Source organism: Crassostrea angulata, chromosome 7 (assembly GCF_025612915.1).
Source record: "Crassostrea angulata isolate pt1a10 chromosome 7, ASM2561291v2, whole genome shotgun sequence".
In the NCBI taxonomy this organism is placed as follows: domain Eukaryota; kingdom Metazoa; phylum Mollusca; class Bivalvia; order Ostreida; family Ostreidae; genus Magallana; species Magallana angulata.
This window is the reverse complement of record NC_069117.1, coordinates 53430519-53447761: the sequence shown is the minus strand read 5'-3', so window position 1 is coordinate 53447761 and position 17243 is coordinate 53430519. Positions and strand designations below refer to the sequence as shown.

The window sequence follows — 17243 nt, the reverse complement described above, 5'->3', positions numbered from 1 at the left end:
GGTGTGAATGGGTTTAGACTCCATCCTAAAAGTACTTTGATCAAAGTTTTCATTCTTTCTTATTATTGATGTATTAAAGTGTAGTCTAGACCTATTATGGGTCAAAATTCATGTTTTCACAAAAAACTTCAAAAAATCATTTATAATTCATGTTTTCACTAAAAACTTCAAAAAATCATTTATAATTGTCAAATTATAAAAGTGATTCACTCGGATTGTTAAGTGTCAACCTAGCTCAGTGTGATAGGTGGAGGATTTTAAACAATACCTCTTGGAAGGAAGGTATTCGAATCATATTGGACTTTTCTTTTTAAATTCTGCGCCTTTGGTTCCTTTAGGTAAAATTTTGTTTTTCCAAATTTTTATGCAATAGATCAGAGGCGGATCCAGCAATTTGGAAAGGGGGGGGGGTTCCATTTGATGAAAACCAATATGTGCAAAATTCATCATTTGTCAATAAACAAGGACTTTTTGAACGTTTTCCGTGCGTAAATAAACATTCATCCCATCACTATCTATTTCACATCTATTTCAACAGCAGAGTGCACTGCATTATTGAGCGTTTTGCCGTTTTGGTTTAGGTAAGAAAGATTTGCATAATATATAGCCTCAAGAAACCCAAGTCTCCAGCAATGAGAAAGTGCGTCTATGCTTGATACAAAAGAAGCACTAAGAAACAAAAAATAACTCAGACTAATTACGACAAACTATTATGAAAATGGATGTTTTGCTAATTTTTTATGTCTTTGATGTCTTTAAATTCTGAACTATTTATCGATTTTGATTTCTATCGACTGCCTTTTTAAATAAAGGTATAAATGATAGGATATGACAAAAGAATGGGGATAATTTATCTGCTGAATAGATGGTACGTGTGTTATACAATGGTAAACTTGATGTAACCTCTGTAATGGGTGCGCCACATCATCCGGTACTAGTACAGATGCGATCATATCAAGAAAAGTTTTGGAAAGTTGGGTATTTTCATAATGGTTTACATATAAACCTTTTACACGGTATTTTTGTAACAGAATTTCCGATTCTTGGAAGCTAGCGTCCAGAAAAATAGCATAACCTGCATAAGCGGGACATGTAACTTTCTTTGTATTTTTCGTATGAAACGAAGTAAAAACCATCTATTATAATTACTTTAGTTAATTAACTAAACAATACATTTGAAAGAGGTTTTTAAAGTAAAACGAATGCATGTACTCGTACTTGAACGTCGTTTTACTCGATGGCTTGTCAGTTCAAAACTGTATGAACTATAATTAATTTTAAATAAATAGAAATAGAGTAGAAAATACATTGTAGATGTTATTATAAATCTGTGTTTTTAGCGATACTGCTTAATTTTAAGTATTTTTCTATAATGTTCCACATGTTTACTCAGTGTAGTAAACACCGGATGCTGAAGGGGAGTACAATGTACTTTATTTCGATAAAAAATCGATGGGGTTTTTTCATAAAAGAACAAAATTATGGTACGCAGTATACGAAGTTCTTTAAATAAGCAATTTTAAAAGCATTTATTTGAGATAATTACAGTATTTCTATTATAAATTGGAAAAACTGCCTTTAAATAGGCATTAAACGTCTTCAAGCCCCCCCCCCCCCCCCCTGGATCCGCCAATGTAGATCAAGAATTATCTTGGATAACATTTTTAACCCTTCAGATAATTTATATTATACTAACTGGTATATTATTTATTCTTGAAATAATGAACCTTTTTATGTATTATTTACATGTAACAAGGTTATTCTCAAGATTGCCATTAAAGTGTTGACATAACCAGTATTTAAAACAACTAAAATATCTTTTACTGGTAAGCATGATTGAATGCAGAGAAATGTGACTGAAGAATTAAATCTTTGTTATAGTGATCATCTTTAAGCATCCCATATCATTGCTTTGACCCCAGACTTAATTTACTTCAAGATTGTTGCAATTCATTATACAACAAGCACTCAATAGGTGACATATAAGGCAGGTAATCAAAGGAAAGAGACAATGTCTTAACAATGATTTTACAAAGATGTCCACAATGAACTTCACTAGAAATTTGTGTCATGGTCACTGCATACCTTTTACTGAAAGGCACTCTTGGTGAAGCTTGAGCCAGATTTGGCCAACATTGTAAAGGATCTGGTCACAGATTTTACAGAGGTCAGCTATGATCTTAACCTCTGACCTAGAAACTTGGTGCAAGATCACTGCACACATTTACCCACAAGTATCTTAATGTAAAGTATGAAGTGTCATAATTTTATATACAAAACAATTCATATTTATATGTCTGAAGCAGAATAAGATTCCAAACTATGTTGATCTATTATATTATTTGAGTTTTAAACACAAGATAGAGAAATATGCATCAGTTCAAAAATTTCAACTTAGGAAATTTGAAAAATGCTGGTCACAGTGGGAAGATTTCTTTTGTTTGTAATTGTATAACTATATTATACAGAAGTGGAATTTGCTATGAATATTATTATTTCATTTATTTATTTTTATTTTTTTAGCCATTTAATATACAACCTCAGGTTCATTTACTTCTGATTTTTGAATGAGTGTATGAATGAAAGTGGTATGAAAGAGTGATTATAATATTTAAAAAAGAAGTTGACACCAATTTAATAGAAATTATGTATGTTTGAATTTGAAAAATGCAAATAAAAAAAAAAGTATGAAGTGTCTATGCCCAAAACATAAAAACAGACAAACTGATCACAATGGGGTCCCACAAATCAGGGCCTTAGTAACCTAAAAGCATGGTTCAGAAGCATTTATATCAACATTATGCATGACAAATGACACCCCCCCCCTCCCCCCAAACTATGTATGGTGATATTTGAGTTTAATTACTGACAAGTCCTTAAAGGAGCTGACAAGGTTATGGCACTATTATACAACATGGATTTTCCTTGGGAAACCAACACTGTAACAGACAGGACAAGTTGTGTGATGACTCCAGACTTTTGCAGATTCACATAAAAAACACAAAGGAGCCATAGGTAATAGACATTTATATAAGAAGTTCAACACATAATTGTCTGTAAAATGACAGAGACAAAGTGAAACTACATATACAGATCTAGTACAAAAAAAAATCTGGTTATAAAGATATTGATCAGAAATCTACCAACCCCACAATTTGATGGCTACAATCTTCATATATATTATTTGGAATGGAACCCCTAAAATAGCTTACATTGCACTCTAAAAGATCTAAGAAAATGAATTGCACAGACTACATACAGGTGTATATCAAAAGGAATGTATTGCTTTCTATGCAGCACTCATCTCCTACCAACAGGTATGGAAACAAAATATAATGGGAAGTTGTCACTTCATTCATTACAAGGAATGTAGATGGGAAAACATTTGCAGGCATTGTAATTTACATGTATAATTTGCATGTACATGTATATGGAATGCTTTATTAAACAAGATATGAATGGATTACATTTCTGGAAGACACTTGGCAGATCCATACACAAGCAACATGCTAGATTTAGACCAATGAGACAATCGCACTATTGAATATGTAGAGAGGCATTTGATGTATTGTACTCAGTAAATTTTACCCTGAACACTAACAATATTCATGTACATATAACAGTCTTTCTCAAAAGAATCCTCCTCAGGTTTTTTCTGTAAATATTTTAATAGTTGTCTATAACAGTAACAATGCATATTTTTTTTAATTATCATATCTTGTACCTATAATATAATACTCTTGATTAAAATATACAACAAATACCCCGATATTATGATTATTACTTATTATGTATTGTGAAATATGAATAAACTTTAGAAAAATGTAAACAAACAAACATGATAATGAAGAGAAAAGGCATCCAATAATGGATACAAAATATAATCAACTTTTAAAAAAGGAATATTAAAGTAAATAACATATTAAAGATATATCAAAAATAAACTAACAAGCAGATCCATATACTAACAGGAAAAAAAATAAACAAACAAGATCTTAAAGTTCTGAAGTTATTTGGTCACACAAAATATGTAAATAATTAATCACAACCCAATCCTTGATATGAAATATAAAGTGATAAATACCAAAAATTTATTTTAAAATCTTAACAATTGTACGAAAAAATTGTAAATAACAGTTGGACAACCATGTTCATTGATCACTTGTTTCCATAAAACCTAAACTAGTTGGAATATGCATATGGTGGATTTAATTTAGTTTAAATTAAGAAATTGTGAATGTGGATTTAATTATAATCAAAGTGTCTTTTTTTTTTCAAGTACATGTGCATACACTTTACACATTGCAGCAACACCACAAAAGCATACACAGAAACGGTTTTGATAATAATCTGTGTCAGATTTGTTTCATCTGAACGTTTGGTACAGTAACTGGTGCGTAATGCCAACAGACTACGTACATAATGAGCAATGGGATAAGTTGACTATAACTATAAAATTCAGCTAGAACAATCGGTGCTTCTTCTTCAACTCTTGCTGTTTCCAAGGTGCTTTGGTGATAAAATCTGAGTATTTCATCTTGAAAACCTTTTCAAAGTCTTCATTGCTTAGATGGATCTGTAAATAGACATCAAACCAATCAATAACAGTTACACATGAAGCTCAATTAAATCTTTTAGATAAATCTTTGATCAGAAAGAATTACTCTGATATAAGCAAATACATGTACAGTATTCATAAATGCACACAATTGCTGAATTTTCCACACATAAGAAACCAAGATTCGACAAAGGATTCACACTCTACCATGAACCCTTGAATTTTTACATGTATGCATACGCAGTACACATGTACACGTTTTCCCCTCTTGTGACCCCTGACCTACCTCCCTACACGATGGATCAACCCCTGCTGGCAGTTCCTCGGCAGGAACAGTCAGTTCATCATAGCTGTACTTGGCCACATCCTGGAAATCCATGGAGCCATTCTCGGCTACCTGTAGTCAAAAATATCACTTGTTCAATGCCTGGATTTAAATATTCATCCATATCATGTGCCAGTTTTTTTTACACTGACATGCTCTGTAGTATTTTTTATCAAAGTACCCAGTAAGAAGATTTGAAATAAGAATGTCTACATGTCCTTTATGTGAGAATTCCTTATACATATTACATTCACAGTTTTCAGGTAAGACCTTTAACTTTTAATAAGTGTTCAATTTGTGAATGACAGATGGTTCCTAACAATACGACTTACTTAAAATCTTAGTTTCATTTGTACACCATTGGTTGCTTTTATTTATTACAGACCTTCTTGACAAGAGACATAGCCTCGTTTCCTTCTCCAAGCTCTTTCTTCAGCTCTTCAAATGATTTTCCTTTCTACAAACAAAAAAAATCAAAGTCAGAACTAGATGTGAATGACAAAAATCTTCATGTACATGTATATATACATTGACTTTTAAACCATAACATGGTTTTTATACTGTATATCCGGTAATTTTCACGATGATCTAATTTTGCTTTTTTCGCGATCTCCTTAAAATTGGAAATAATTGAATACGCAGAAATTATATCCTGTATCATTCTCAATAAGAAACTTTTTAAATGGCATAAAAAGACTTAGGCAGATTAAAATTGTTACAGATTTTCCCCATTTTTGCAAATTTTGTGACATACGAAAAAAACCCAGGATATACGGAATTGTGTACTCACACTCCAGAGATCTCTGTCCCACATTCCAAAGAAGCCTGTGAAGGTGGGAGGTTCGTAGCCTTGTTTGACTTTGTATACAGGGGTATCAGGGTCCCGGCCTGCAGGGTCTGTTTTCACATACTCCTACAATTCATTTACAGATAAAAAATTATTGAATGCAGTTTTGCTAAACTGTCTCACTTCATTCAAATTGTAACATGTTACAAAAATTAGAAACCCAGATGACATTAAGATGAGATATTTAACTTGAGGATAATTTTATCAAAATCATTCCCTGATTATATTTACAAAATGTACTTATTTGTAAATGCACTTCAACATATTGACCAATCTCTCTTTTTCTGCACACACAACCACATGGGTTGTCATGGTTACATACAATGGTGTTCAGATAAATGTACATGTACATACAATGGCCAGTCGTTCGGCCTCGTCTCTCTCCTGCTTGTTGGCGCCCTCTCCGATCCAGACGTAGACAGTGTCCCAGACGTCCAGAATCATCACGTCATCACTGACCAGGTCCTGCTGGGTGAAATCCGGGATCTCGTCCACCGTGAACCGCCCAGAGGCATTGGACATCTGGAACAGGCGAGCTGGGTGGTTCGTTTCCACTTCCTATAATGAGTCAATGAGTTACATGTATATTATAGCTAATCATAATTCTTAATGTCAGATGTACGGGAGGATTGTTTGTTTCTGTTCACTTCATAAACTAGTCAATAAGTTATGCCAAACTTTTTTCATGATTTTTACGGTATAAATGACCAAGTGATATCCCAATTTTCAATACTACTTGTGCATTTTTGAGAATTTTGTAGATTATGAATGAGTTTTATAGTCTAATACTCTCTGTAGGTTCAATTCTACCCATCACTAACATCCTGGCACTGACCTGTAGGCGCTTGTCATTGACATACTCTTTCTTGCCTCCAAGAACATTCCAGAAGTTTTCCTTCTCTTGACCTTCAAACACCATGACTGGTTCCCTGTGATACAAAATAGTTATTGTTAAATGGTATTGCACCACTGCACATGCAATTACTTGATATAATAGACTACATGCAATTGAAGTCTCTACACAAGTATGTAACATTCTTATCATATGTTATCATTATCTTTTTTCTGATTTACCTTGGGGATCTGCTTGTGACCTTCTTGGCCATTTCTCTTTCATCCCCTGTGCTGCCCTACAATACAAAGGCAAGACCCATTAACCAGTGTTAAAGAACAAAACATTTTTTCATACACATGTTTAAGTACATTTTACCAGTAAAATTTGCTATAAACAATCCAACCCAACAAATAGTATGATAGCTGTTATGTGCATTTACCTTTCCACACCAGATGAACACTTGAGTTTTGGTGAAAATAACAAATACATCATTAGTATTCAGAGAGGAAGCGTCCATTTCAACCTACAAAATAAAAGATTCAATGCCATCAGAGAATGCTTTCACATATACACTGTACATGACTTGTGTAGCCCTAGATTTAATTCAATTCAAGGTAGGTGCTCACCTGAACAGCCTTGGTGTTGAGTTGGTTGGTCCCTCTGACCTGCAGCATGTAGCTGTCTCCTGGTCCATCCGAGTTGTTCTGGCCTCCCCAGCCAGCATGTCCACCCTGATATAAACAAATCAGTGGTATAAAGAAGAAATGCAACACATTTTTCAACCTTTAATCAGCAAAACCTGAATATCTTATTGTATCCAATAGATATAATCATTTTTTTTGTCATCGTGACAACTATGATAAATGTACTACATGTACTGCATTAAACAATTTGTATGTCCTAGATTTTGAACAAGATAAAATTTATAATTAGAAAAAACAAGTGCATTATAAACTTACGGAGAAAATGATCATTTTTCCATCAAACATAGACATGAAGTGGGCTGGCTCTTTGCCTTGGACAACTCGAACCTGCAAATGTATGTAATATATATAAGTACCCTAAGTACCAGTATTTTTGAATTTATTTATATGTATAAGTACATGTAACTCCTTGACCAGTGTTTGAGCACAAATAACTGAAAAACAATGTATCTATCTGTTCGGTAGTTATGTACCTGAACTGCAGCCCCTCCCAGCTTATCGTCCAGTTCCACGGCCTTCAGGGCGGAGGTTCCTTTCTCGTCGGTGGTGGACTTGAGGCCCTGCCAGTAGTAGATCACATGGTTGTCCTTCCCTGCCACCTTGTACGTATACTGAATGACGTAGCAGTCACCAGCAAAGAACTGGCCCATGTACTGGGAATGGATGGGCTCCAGATCAAAGTCCTTCACTCGCCAGACCTACAGGTACACAGCAATAGCTTTCACAGTGAATATCAGAGACTTACAAACTCAAAACATTAGATCTATATATAGTCCTTCACTCAAAAGATCCACATGTAATACATAGGAAAAGCAATTAACTTTCCAAGATCTAGTTTATTTATCTAACAAAAGACCAAAATATTTGTACTCACAACTTTAGATTCTGGTTTTTTTCTGAAAATTAAATCCATTAAAATAATCTCCAATAAAAGTTGTACAAACCTCAACGCGACCGGATCCATCATCAAACATCTGGGTCTCGGCAGCCAGTTGTTGGTTAGAGTGAAGAGTAGAGGCATCAAACTTAGTCTGAATAGTTTTGGCTGAAAGAACACATAGTAAGCAAATGTAAAAAAAAAACCACCAAAACAACACAAAAACAACATGTATCAACATTAAAAAAGATGTCTCCAAATGTTGACAGGTGGAAAGCCAGTAAAGACAGTAATCAAAAGTAAACAAACAAATTATCAACACTGTTGTGTATCACCATTATTAAAGATGTCTCAAATTGTGGACAGATGAATAGCTGATTAGAAGACTTAGTAGACAAATGAAGCTTACCGACTCTGTTTCTGCTGTAGACTTTGCCAGTGATGGGGGGCTGAGGCCAGTCTCTGAAGAGACATTTGAAATCTGAGGGCTCCCCTCCCTCCACTACCCGCGTCACACTGGTGCTGGTGGGCAGGTTCTTCTTCTTAATGAAGCCCTGCAAAGGAAAAAGTGGTCCAGCCAAATGAAAGATATCAGATCAGATCAAGTTTTACCGTTTTTGTCAGCTCCACCATCATTCATACTCACCAGGGCATTTCTCATTGCCTCAGATCTTTCCTTTTTGGATGATTTTTTCCCAATCCACGCCCAAATACCAGCGCTGCCATTGTCAATGATGTAAGATTCCTAAAAAAATTCCAAACATACCAGTATATGTTTTACCTCCAGAATCAAACAAACTTTGTAACTATGTTGTATACTGGTAGGGCTTTGTGAATCTAGATCACTGGTAAGTATTTGGACTGAGACTTACTGATGAATCCAGATCAGCCTTCAACAAAGGTCCTCCCTTGACCTCTGAGACCTTCAGGGTGCCCTCATCTTCAGAACAACTGAAAGGTCAAAGATCAAAGGTTAATCAATAAATCACACAATCAAAAAAATATAACTTCAAACACCCCAAGAGAGCAACGTGACAGACTTACACGTAGAGTTTGAGCTCACTGCTGCTCTTCCTCTCAGCAACCTCATCAGCTCCACCCTCCTCTTTGGATTTAATCTGATCTTTGGAACTCAAAGGCAAGTGTTTGTCAAATTCCTGGAACAAGACAAGTATCTCACATTAAAAATATTCATGCTTACAGACTTTTACCGGTATTTTGATCTCAATCATTATATCATTTAAAAGGTAAATGTATTCTATGAGACTCATTCGTTGAAAAAAGGGCCAAAAAAAGAAGAAGAAAAATATGTTTACGGATTGAATATGCATGTACATGTATTAGGATTAATGTATCTTTTTATACATTTATCTTTAATAAATGTTAGATTGGCAATGATGTTACCTCAAATTCTTCTTTTGTCATTTCTTTCTCTTGTTCATCCTCTACTACAACAATATTGGCTTTTCCTCTCTCATCTCTCAACTGACGGGCATGTTCCAGCGCCTGAAAAAAGTTCAACATTATTCTACAGCTTCTTGTAAAGCTAGAATATCATAGTCTTTTTATTTCTATTCCAAATGATATTTTTCCTGAGGAAAATGCCGACAATTTCTGACCTTGATTCTCTCCGTACGGCTAGCTTCCTTGCCGACCCACACAAACAGAACCACCCCTGTGTCCAAGATGAATGCATCGCCATGGTTCATGGAGGACCAGCCAATTTGTGTCTAAAAATAACAATCTCCATTTCAGAATTCAGTTGTTTTCACAAATTATGTCAAATAGCCAGAATTTTCAAACATAAAAATATTGCGTATAAATGGACAATACACATGTAGTTATTATGTATGTGTAATTAATAAATTGGGATCTGGTTACTCTAATGTGAATAAATTGAAAATATAAAAAAATCTACAAGTGTTGTAAATCTTGAATGGTTATTGCTCAAATATTCCCATCAACAATGCTGGATTATTATATGCACCAGTAAAGTGCTATGGTTGTGTGATTTTCTTCACCTCTGATACTCTGACATGGTGTTTTCCTTTGACATGTAAAAGCCTCTGCTTAAATGTGTGTTCCACATGGTTAAACCCGGACTTGTGGCCTCCATCAGCATACCTACAAAACACCAAAAACTTATAATCACAAAATACGACTCCACCTTAAGGCTCTGCCATTCATGTCATCTACTCTATGTATGACAATTTACATATCTAATTGTTAAAATGTTTGCTTCTCACTCATATTAACTGATTTTCAAATGAAAAAAAAAATACTCATAATTATTGTGAATACCTGACTCCTCCTTTAGACTTGAAGTAATTGAGGAAGCCTTTGGATTCATGACCTTCGACCTCTCGGTGTTGAACAGGTGCCCCTCCCAGGTAATCATCCAGTTCTACAGTCTTGTATGCTGCCACACCGGCTTCATCCTTTTACATACAAACAGCAATATATACATCTACATTTCAAACTAAATACCCGGTAGTTTAAAGAATTATACACTATGTTATTCTTATATGTAGTAATACAGTAAGTACAGGTGGGGGGGGAGGATAAACAAAGCTTTAATCAATCTCTTTTTTTTTTATTCTGAAATAAATGTTCAAAAGGATTAGGAGAATTTTGCCTAGAAGTCATGCATGTTCAAGCATTTAACCTTGTGCATTGTTTATTATTCTCATCACATCCTCACTATCTGTTCCAGTAATGAACGCTATTTATACACCTGGAATAGGTCATTGTTCTATGTAATCTTGTTACACTTTTGCAGTTTTCTAGGGTTACAGAGACATGTCCAAGTTCTTAGGGAGGGTCGGATATCATTAATGAGTTAGCCTGACACAACCTCAGGTAAAACAAACTCTGATAAGATGTAAATCATACCTGTGTTGTCTCGGATCCCAGCCAGAAGTGAATGTTAGCATCTAGGCTACCCTTAATTTCCTTAATCTGAAATCAAACAAAGCTAGGCATTTCAAAAATTACAGTCACTTTTATCCCATGTACCATTTTAAGAATTTTGAGAACCAGTGCTCATAGAAGTCCAGACGATTTAAAAATAGAGAACCAACATACAAGATTACTGTATTTCACTAATATAACTGAGGCAAAAACATTTAAGCAAAATGTAATATAAAGATTGCACAAAGAATAGATTCTATACAAAACACACAGTCTAAAGCATTCTCATGCAACAGGTAGAATTAAATGTGTCATTTGTTTCTCGCAATGTTTAAATATTTCCTGTGCTACAAGTCAAAACTGAAAAGTTCAAACAAGCACTTTACAATTGGACAACACCCATCCAGTCCATGGAAAGGTCTTAAAGCAGCAAGTCAAAGCAAGAGTGTGCTCTATTTCTACTCAACAGAAGTTGCCCTCAAGTAAATATAAATGTGTTTGTGAAACCAAGATATAAAGCATTTTGATCTTATTCAAATACAACTAATCTACCTTTAGCAAATAAAACAAAGCACTAAAAAGTCATTATTTGATATCTGAACATCAACAAAATATGAGGCGTCTCACTATTGCTGATTGTCTCACTTATTGCTGATTGCGTGTATAGTCAAAATAAAATGAAGAATGTGCTCTGAAGTACAGATTTCATTTAAGAACCCAAGGAAGTCTAAAAAATAGGTACTAAGCAAATTCTGTAAATGAACTCAACAGCTTGCATCAGACTGGAACATTATATTTGATTTACTTCCTGCTTGGGTATGCAGACAGATACAAGAATTCACCGGTATATATCAAAAAATTATTCTGCCATTGCACAACCATCAATCACAGCAAAAGATGCATGCATTTAAAAGGAAATTAACATAAGCATGCAATTCACACTGCAGCAGCCAGTCACAACATCCTGTACATTCTACATATCCACTCAGAAGCATGCTCAAATCGGCGAGCCTGAATTCACCCGAGTGACCTGAGATTCAGTTCTCATTCAGGGGTTAAGCTTTATAGTGAGGTTTGGCCCCCTGCAATAGGGGTACAAGCTTTGGCCTTAGTGAGGCTACATAACACTAGGCTTGACTGATATACCTTGATGTTAACACCCTTCAGGTCTCCCTCTTCTGATAACTGGTTTGTATAACAATGTAAATTTATTGTATCTCAATGCAACAGCTAATTTACAATCTACTACTAAATACTGACATACATGTAATACAATGAAAAGTCTTGAAAATAATTGGCACATGCACTAAAGATTTTATCTCAAACCAACAAAAGTTAAAGAAAAAGAGGAGAAAACCTTGATGTAGATTTAAGATATAAATGTACCTTTAAACAAGTTTAAGAATAGATATGAACATTAAAATAACATAATAGATATATTCTTACTGTAATTCTATATACAACAGCAATCAAAAATTGTTGCATATTGACCATGTTTTTGCTATTACTGACCAAAATAATTAAATTTGCTCAAATACATAGAGGAAAACTAAAAAAAATGTCCAACTTACAGAGAGGATGATGTAGGAGTCACCTTTGTAGAAACTGCCGTACTGCTCCCGTGGAACAGCCACTACTTTCATGTCCTGAAATCATAGCATAATATATGTACCGTAATTCTTAAATCATTTTACCAAAGAAATTACAGATATTCAATAATTTTCCTACTAAATATCAGATATCAAGAATAAAGTGCTTATAAAGCATTGTACAAAATGAATACAATTATAAGCAGTGATGACATACTTCTATCCTCCATATGTAGAACCCAGACCTGCCTTTCTGGACACTTCGAAATGCTGGATCCACGTTCATTGTGTACAGGTTCCAACTTTACCTGATAAACCAATGGCAGAAAAAGGCATTAAATACCAAAAATATGGTACTGTAGTAATCCCCAGTTTATATGAACCCTCAACCATTATGTTGATAATGTAATCCTATCTCTTATACACTGTAGCACTAAAAAGACGTTCTAATCAAGTCTCATTCTATTATATATGTTTTCAGACTTGTAAAAAGATAATGTCAGTGAATAACCTCAGAATTTCAACAAAACAATTATCATGTTACATCTTCATCCTTTTTAAATAACTTGTGTCAAGTATGAACATTTAAATACTGTAAATTCCTAATTAAACATGAGGAATTAATATCTGCGTAAAATCAGGAGAAGCCTGTCTCGCGAATTTTAAAATCTCGCTTTTAATTTTCGAACATATGTTAACTACAAGAAACTATGATAAAGTTTTGAAATTCGTGATCTTATGTTCTCGCGATTTGATGGAAAACCATTGAATCGCGGAATTAAGAACAATGTACACGTGTAAAATAAGGAATCTACAGTAGGATTTTCTTCCAGACTTTTTTAGTTTCTTTTGGTTTTTTTGTTTGTTTGTTTGTTTTGTTTTGTTTTTGTTTTTTGTTTTTTGGGGGGGGGGGGGGGGTGTAACTAAATCTAGTAGCTCATGTCCATCAATGATTTGTAAACTCCCGATATATTCTGCCATTGCTTTTCATGACCAACAACTTGAATCCCCTCCCTATGTAGAACAGAAAAGTGCTTGTTGGTTGTTTTTTTAATCCTCTCACCGGGATCTGGCCATGGTCCCCTGGTTGACGGTGTTTAAGAGCCGTTACTATAACATCATGACATGATTAACCATCAATAATAGACCTGTCACTGCCCTGACATAACTGTCCTACACTGCATTCCTCGTCATCTCATCTTGTACGAGGGTGTCAGGATTTAAAAGCTAGGGTCTGATTTTCCTGTCTATTGATACACATGAGTGATTTTGGCCTATGGGACAATTTGGGTGGGTTTGGATCATAAACAAACAGATCTATTGATCTCTTATTCATGGTTACTCATTGAACAAAGTTGTGTATATTCATCTTTATAGTTTCTTCATGTATGCACATTCTTTAAAATCAATGTTTCATTTGTAACGATTAATGTACATATTCATTATGTAAATTTATGTAGAGTAATCTGTTGTTTATAGACCATTAAATCTACCATAGTATAATGCAGTAAAAAATAACCCTAGTACTTCTTTAGACTGCTTGCTACAATTTTTACAATTAAGGTGTATATATTACAATGAGCTACTGTAACAGAGGTATGGCTCAGGCGTAATGGGACCAGACCATTGCAGAGAATGAAATAACTGTCTCAAAAAATGACAAACACTAGCATTCAAAAGCTTATATAAACACACTAGTTACTTGTCATAACACTAAACAACTGTAAGTAGGTTGAATGTTTTTAAAGCCCAATACTTTCAGAGAAATGGGCTTACTGTATTGTACGATTTTAAGAAACCCAATCCAATCTTCCCCCAAACTGGCAGTTTTTTTAAACATTCTTTAGTTATTTTAAGCATTTGAAAAAGTAAAATATGAAAATACTTCAATATTCACACTTCTGAAAGATTTTAATCATGGATTCACAATAACAAACATTAATCACTGAATTTGAGAAATTTTAGTCAACAACTATTCATGCTTTCCATTCATCGACACAGTCCAGTTCTTCACATCTTTTCTTTAAACATCTGCATTCATTGCACACAGAATTTTAATTTAACTCAATTTACAAGCAACCTGAATGATATCTTACTTCTTGTATTTCAACAGCCAGTAAATGCATTGACTTGCCTTATAAGGTGATATACAGCCATAACTTGACAAACAAGTGATATTGAGGAAAGAGAAAGTTTTTGGTTTTAGTCATCTTGTCAATCTTCTATAAATCTGGCCAACCTTCTACCCAACATAAGGAACTCCATTCATGTTCTGTCACTTCTGACAGTTTTGTGGGGGCACTTTATGGCTGATGTACAGTCAATTATTCGTTGTAGCACACTAGAAATCTCATTTAGTAAGAATACATGCCGTTTATCAAATAGCAAATCACTCCAATTCATTTAATTCCTCCTAGGGCTATGCTTTTTATCAATATGTGAAATAGGCAGATCAATCTACCATAAGTTTATAGCTGGATTACAACAAAATCTCAGGGAAAATCAACATGTACCTAAAATATTTTCCTTGTTCTATGTCAAATACTTCAATTTTGAAGTGAATCCATTATCACTATATCTATGCAACCAACATTTAAAAATGTATATGATGGTTGACAAACTTCTCTTGAGGTTGAATATATTTAAATGTCAGCAGTTTCACACACGTCCTTGAGACTTCAAATCTATGTCAAAAGCACATCAAATAGCTACATTCAGATTTTGGCAGAGATGCTTCTACAGTGTCTTTTTTTTCCATACAATTATTTTTCTTTTCAATCTAATCATTTTAACTCCTTCAATACATGTACAATCATTAATTACAATGATGGCCCTACAATAGTATTTTTACTACGCATTCCTAAAACCAATCATGCATGCAGTCTGATGATTGATTCTTTACAGGTAAGTCTCCAAACTCCAAAGCCACTCCTACCCACAGAAAATACAAAACAAAATACCGGTTTACAAAGATGGACGAATTCCAATAGTGTTTACCGGTAACTCGTAATCTAATCACTCAAATGCATTTATCAGCGAGCATAATAGACTTAAGCTAGTAACATACCAGTACATGTATTTTCATAAATTCTGCTTTGACTAAATACAGTTATTCTAGTGATGAAATTGAAACAGGAAATAGGAATTTCATGATCTTTGACCATAAAGTCAAACAGAATGACATTACATTTTCATACAGAAGTGAAATGTATATATAGTTACACGTATATATCAAATACATAAGTCATTCAACACTGACCATTATTATAATTTTGTCAGTGGGCCTGAGCTCTCTACAGATTAACAGTTACAACTAACAAGGTATCGGATTGAGTCATCTTTTGTCTTGTTTTTTTCATGTCTAATAAGGCACTGGTGTATATCATGTTTCTCCAAAGACATACACAGAAAATAGATAACTTACATGTTTCACTATACCTACAATACGCCTTCACATTCTCTTTAATACAAAAAAAAAAATAAACGTAGAACTTGGAAAATGACAGTAGATATCTATTGCAATTCCAGTACATTAATTAGAAGAAGGGGTACTAAAGGGCTGTGCAAAAATGCACTCATCATCCTCATGGAAGAATAGTACCAAAAAAATCTATACAAGGCATATGCTTCATTTTCTATGGTTGACATTGCCTTGTTTATATTTGTACAGTATTGTTATATTAGTGAATCAATCTGAAATTTATTGATATTATTTGAAATAACAGACAATTTTATAGATATTTAACTAGAGACAACATACTTTACAAATTGTGTGTGGATGTTTTCAATCAAAAGTCCATGCAGTTTTGTAAATTTAAAATTATTACATACATTTTTTATGAAAGCATATTGCAATATAATCACACAAAACAATGTGAGGAAATACATTATATGCTGACCAATTATCATGCAACAAATGAACATAACCTCCTCCAGAAATGGTATTTTGAAATATTCTCACAGGTATACCGGCTACTTTAAATTCAAAATACTTTTGTTACTGGGTGTGAAGAAGTGGCCAGTACAGCTTGGGAAGACGAAAGAACTGTAGTTTCACTTCTTATAGACTACAATCAGTACTTTAATCAAATGTATAGATACACGCCACTGATGCTGCAGAAAATGTATAATTGACTCTGATCATATAGAGGGCAGAATGGACACAGGCGTGACACAAGCACAGTGCATCGCTTATGTGTAAACAACGCGCAGCGGTCCTTTGATTTCCCATTTCTACAGGTCTTGTGGACAATAGTGCATGTAATATACAATAAACTCGACAGAATATATTGGAAACAGATCAATGAAATCAACAGATAAAAGAATCGTGTACTTACTTTATCCACAAACCGGTCCAGGTAGAATTAAAAAAAATTCTAGTTATCGAACTTGTGCTACCGTAAAGGTATGTATGATAAAAATAGCCCGAGACAGTCCCGCATTGGAATATGTTAGCGCTATGTGATTGGCTGGCCATCGATTAAATGCGACAGGTGTGAAAAGCAGACGATGACTAACGTTTCCTTCAAAGTCCAGAAGAAACTATTCAAGAAACCTTTCTAAATAGGCCTCTGCTGAAAATAAACTCCATTAATTGT

At 34.2% G+C, this 17243-nt stretch overlaps 1 protein-coding gene across 2 annotated transcripts; it reads right to left on the bottom strand.

The window, feature by feature from the left end:
* Positions 1–3010: 3010 nt before the first annotated feature.
* Positions 3011–17122, bottom strand: LOC128157203 (advillin-like). 2 transcript variants are annotated; one of them, XM_052819649.1, is made up of 25 exons: positions 16983–17122; positions 12863–12953; positions 12628–12702; positions 12203–12241; positions 11039–11104; positions 10448–10584; positions 10168–10270; positions 9766–9876; positions 9551–9652; positions 9191–9303; positions 9019–9097; positions 8793–8891; positions 8556–8700; positions 8214–8314; positions 7743–7967; positions 7525–7596; positions 7192–7296; positions 7005–7088; positions 6805–6860; positions 6566–6659; positions 6085–6288; positions 5674–5796; positions 5269–5340; positions 4845–4955; positions 3011–4576 (listed from the first exon to the last, which is right to left on the bottom strand). In XM_052819649.1, exons 2-25 carry the CDS (start codon positions 12929–12931, stop codon positions 4463–4465), a joined length of 2499 nt encoding a protein of 832 aa, XP_052675609.1. In that variant the 5' UTR covers positions 12932–12953; positions 16983–17122; the 3' UTR covers positions 3011–4462. The 2 variants fall into 2 exon arrangements, with proteins under 2 accessions (XP_052675609.1, XP_052675610.1); XM_052819650.1 differs by lacking the exon at positions 12203–12241.
* Positions 17123–17243: the final 121 nt, after the last annotated feature.

Excerpts from the sequence above, each read along its gene's own strand:
- LOC128157203 (XM_052819649.1), bottom strand. The coding sequence starts at position 12,931 with ATGAACGTGGATCCAGCATTTCGAAGTGTCCAGAAAGGCAGGTCTGGG. Across the intron at positions 8,701-8,792 it reads AGGCAATGAGAAATGCCCTG|GGCTTCATTAAGAAGAAGAA; the intron begins GTGAGTATGAAT and ends TTTCCTTTGCAG. Across the intron at positions 7,968-8,213 it reads ATGGATCCGGTCGCGTTGAG|GTCTGGCGAGTGAAGGACTT; the intron begins GTTTGTACAACT and ends GTGTACCTGTAG.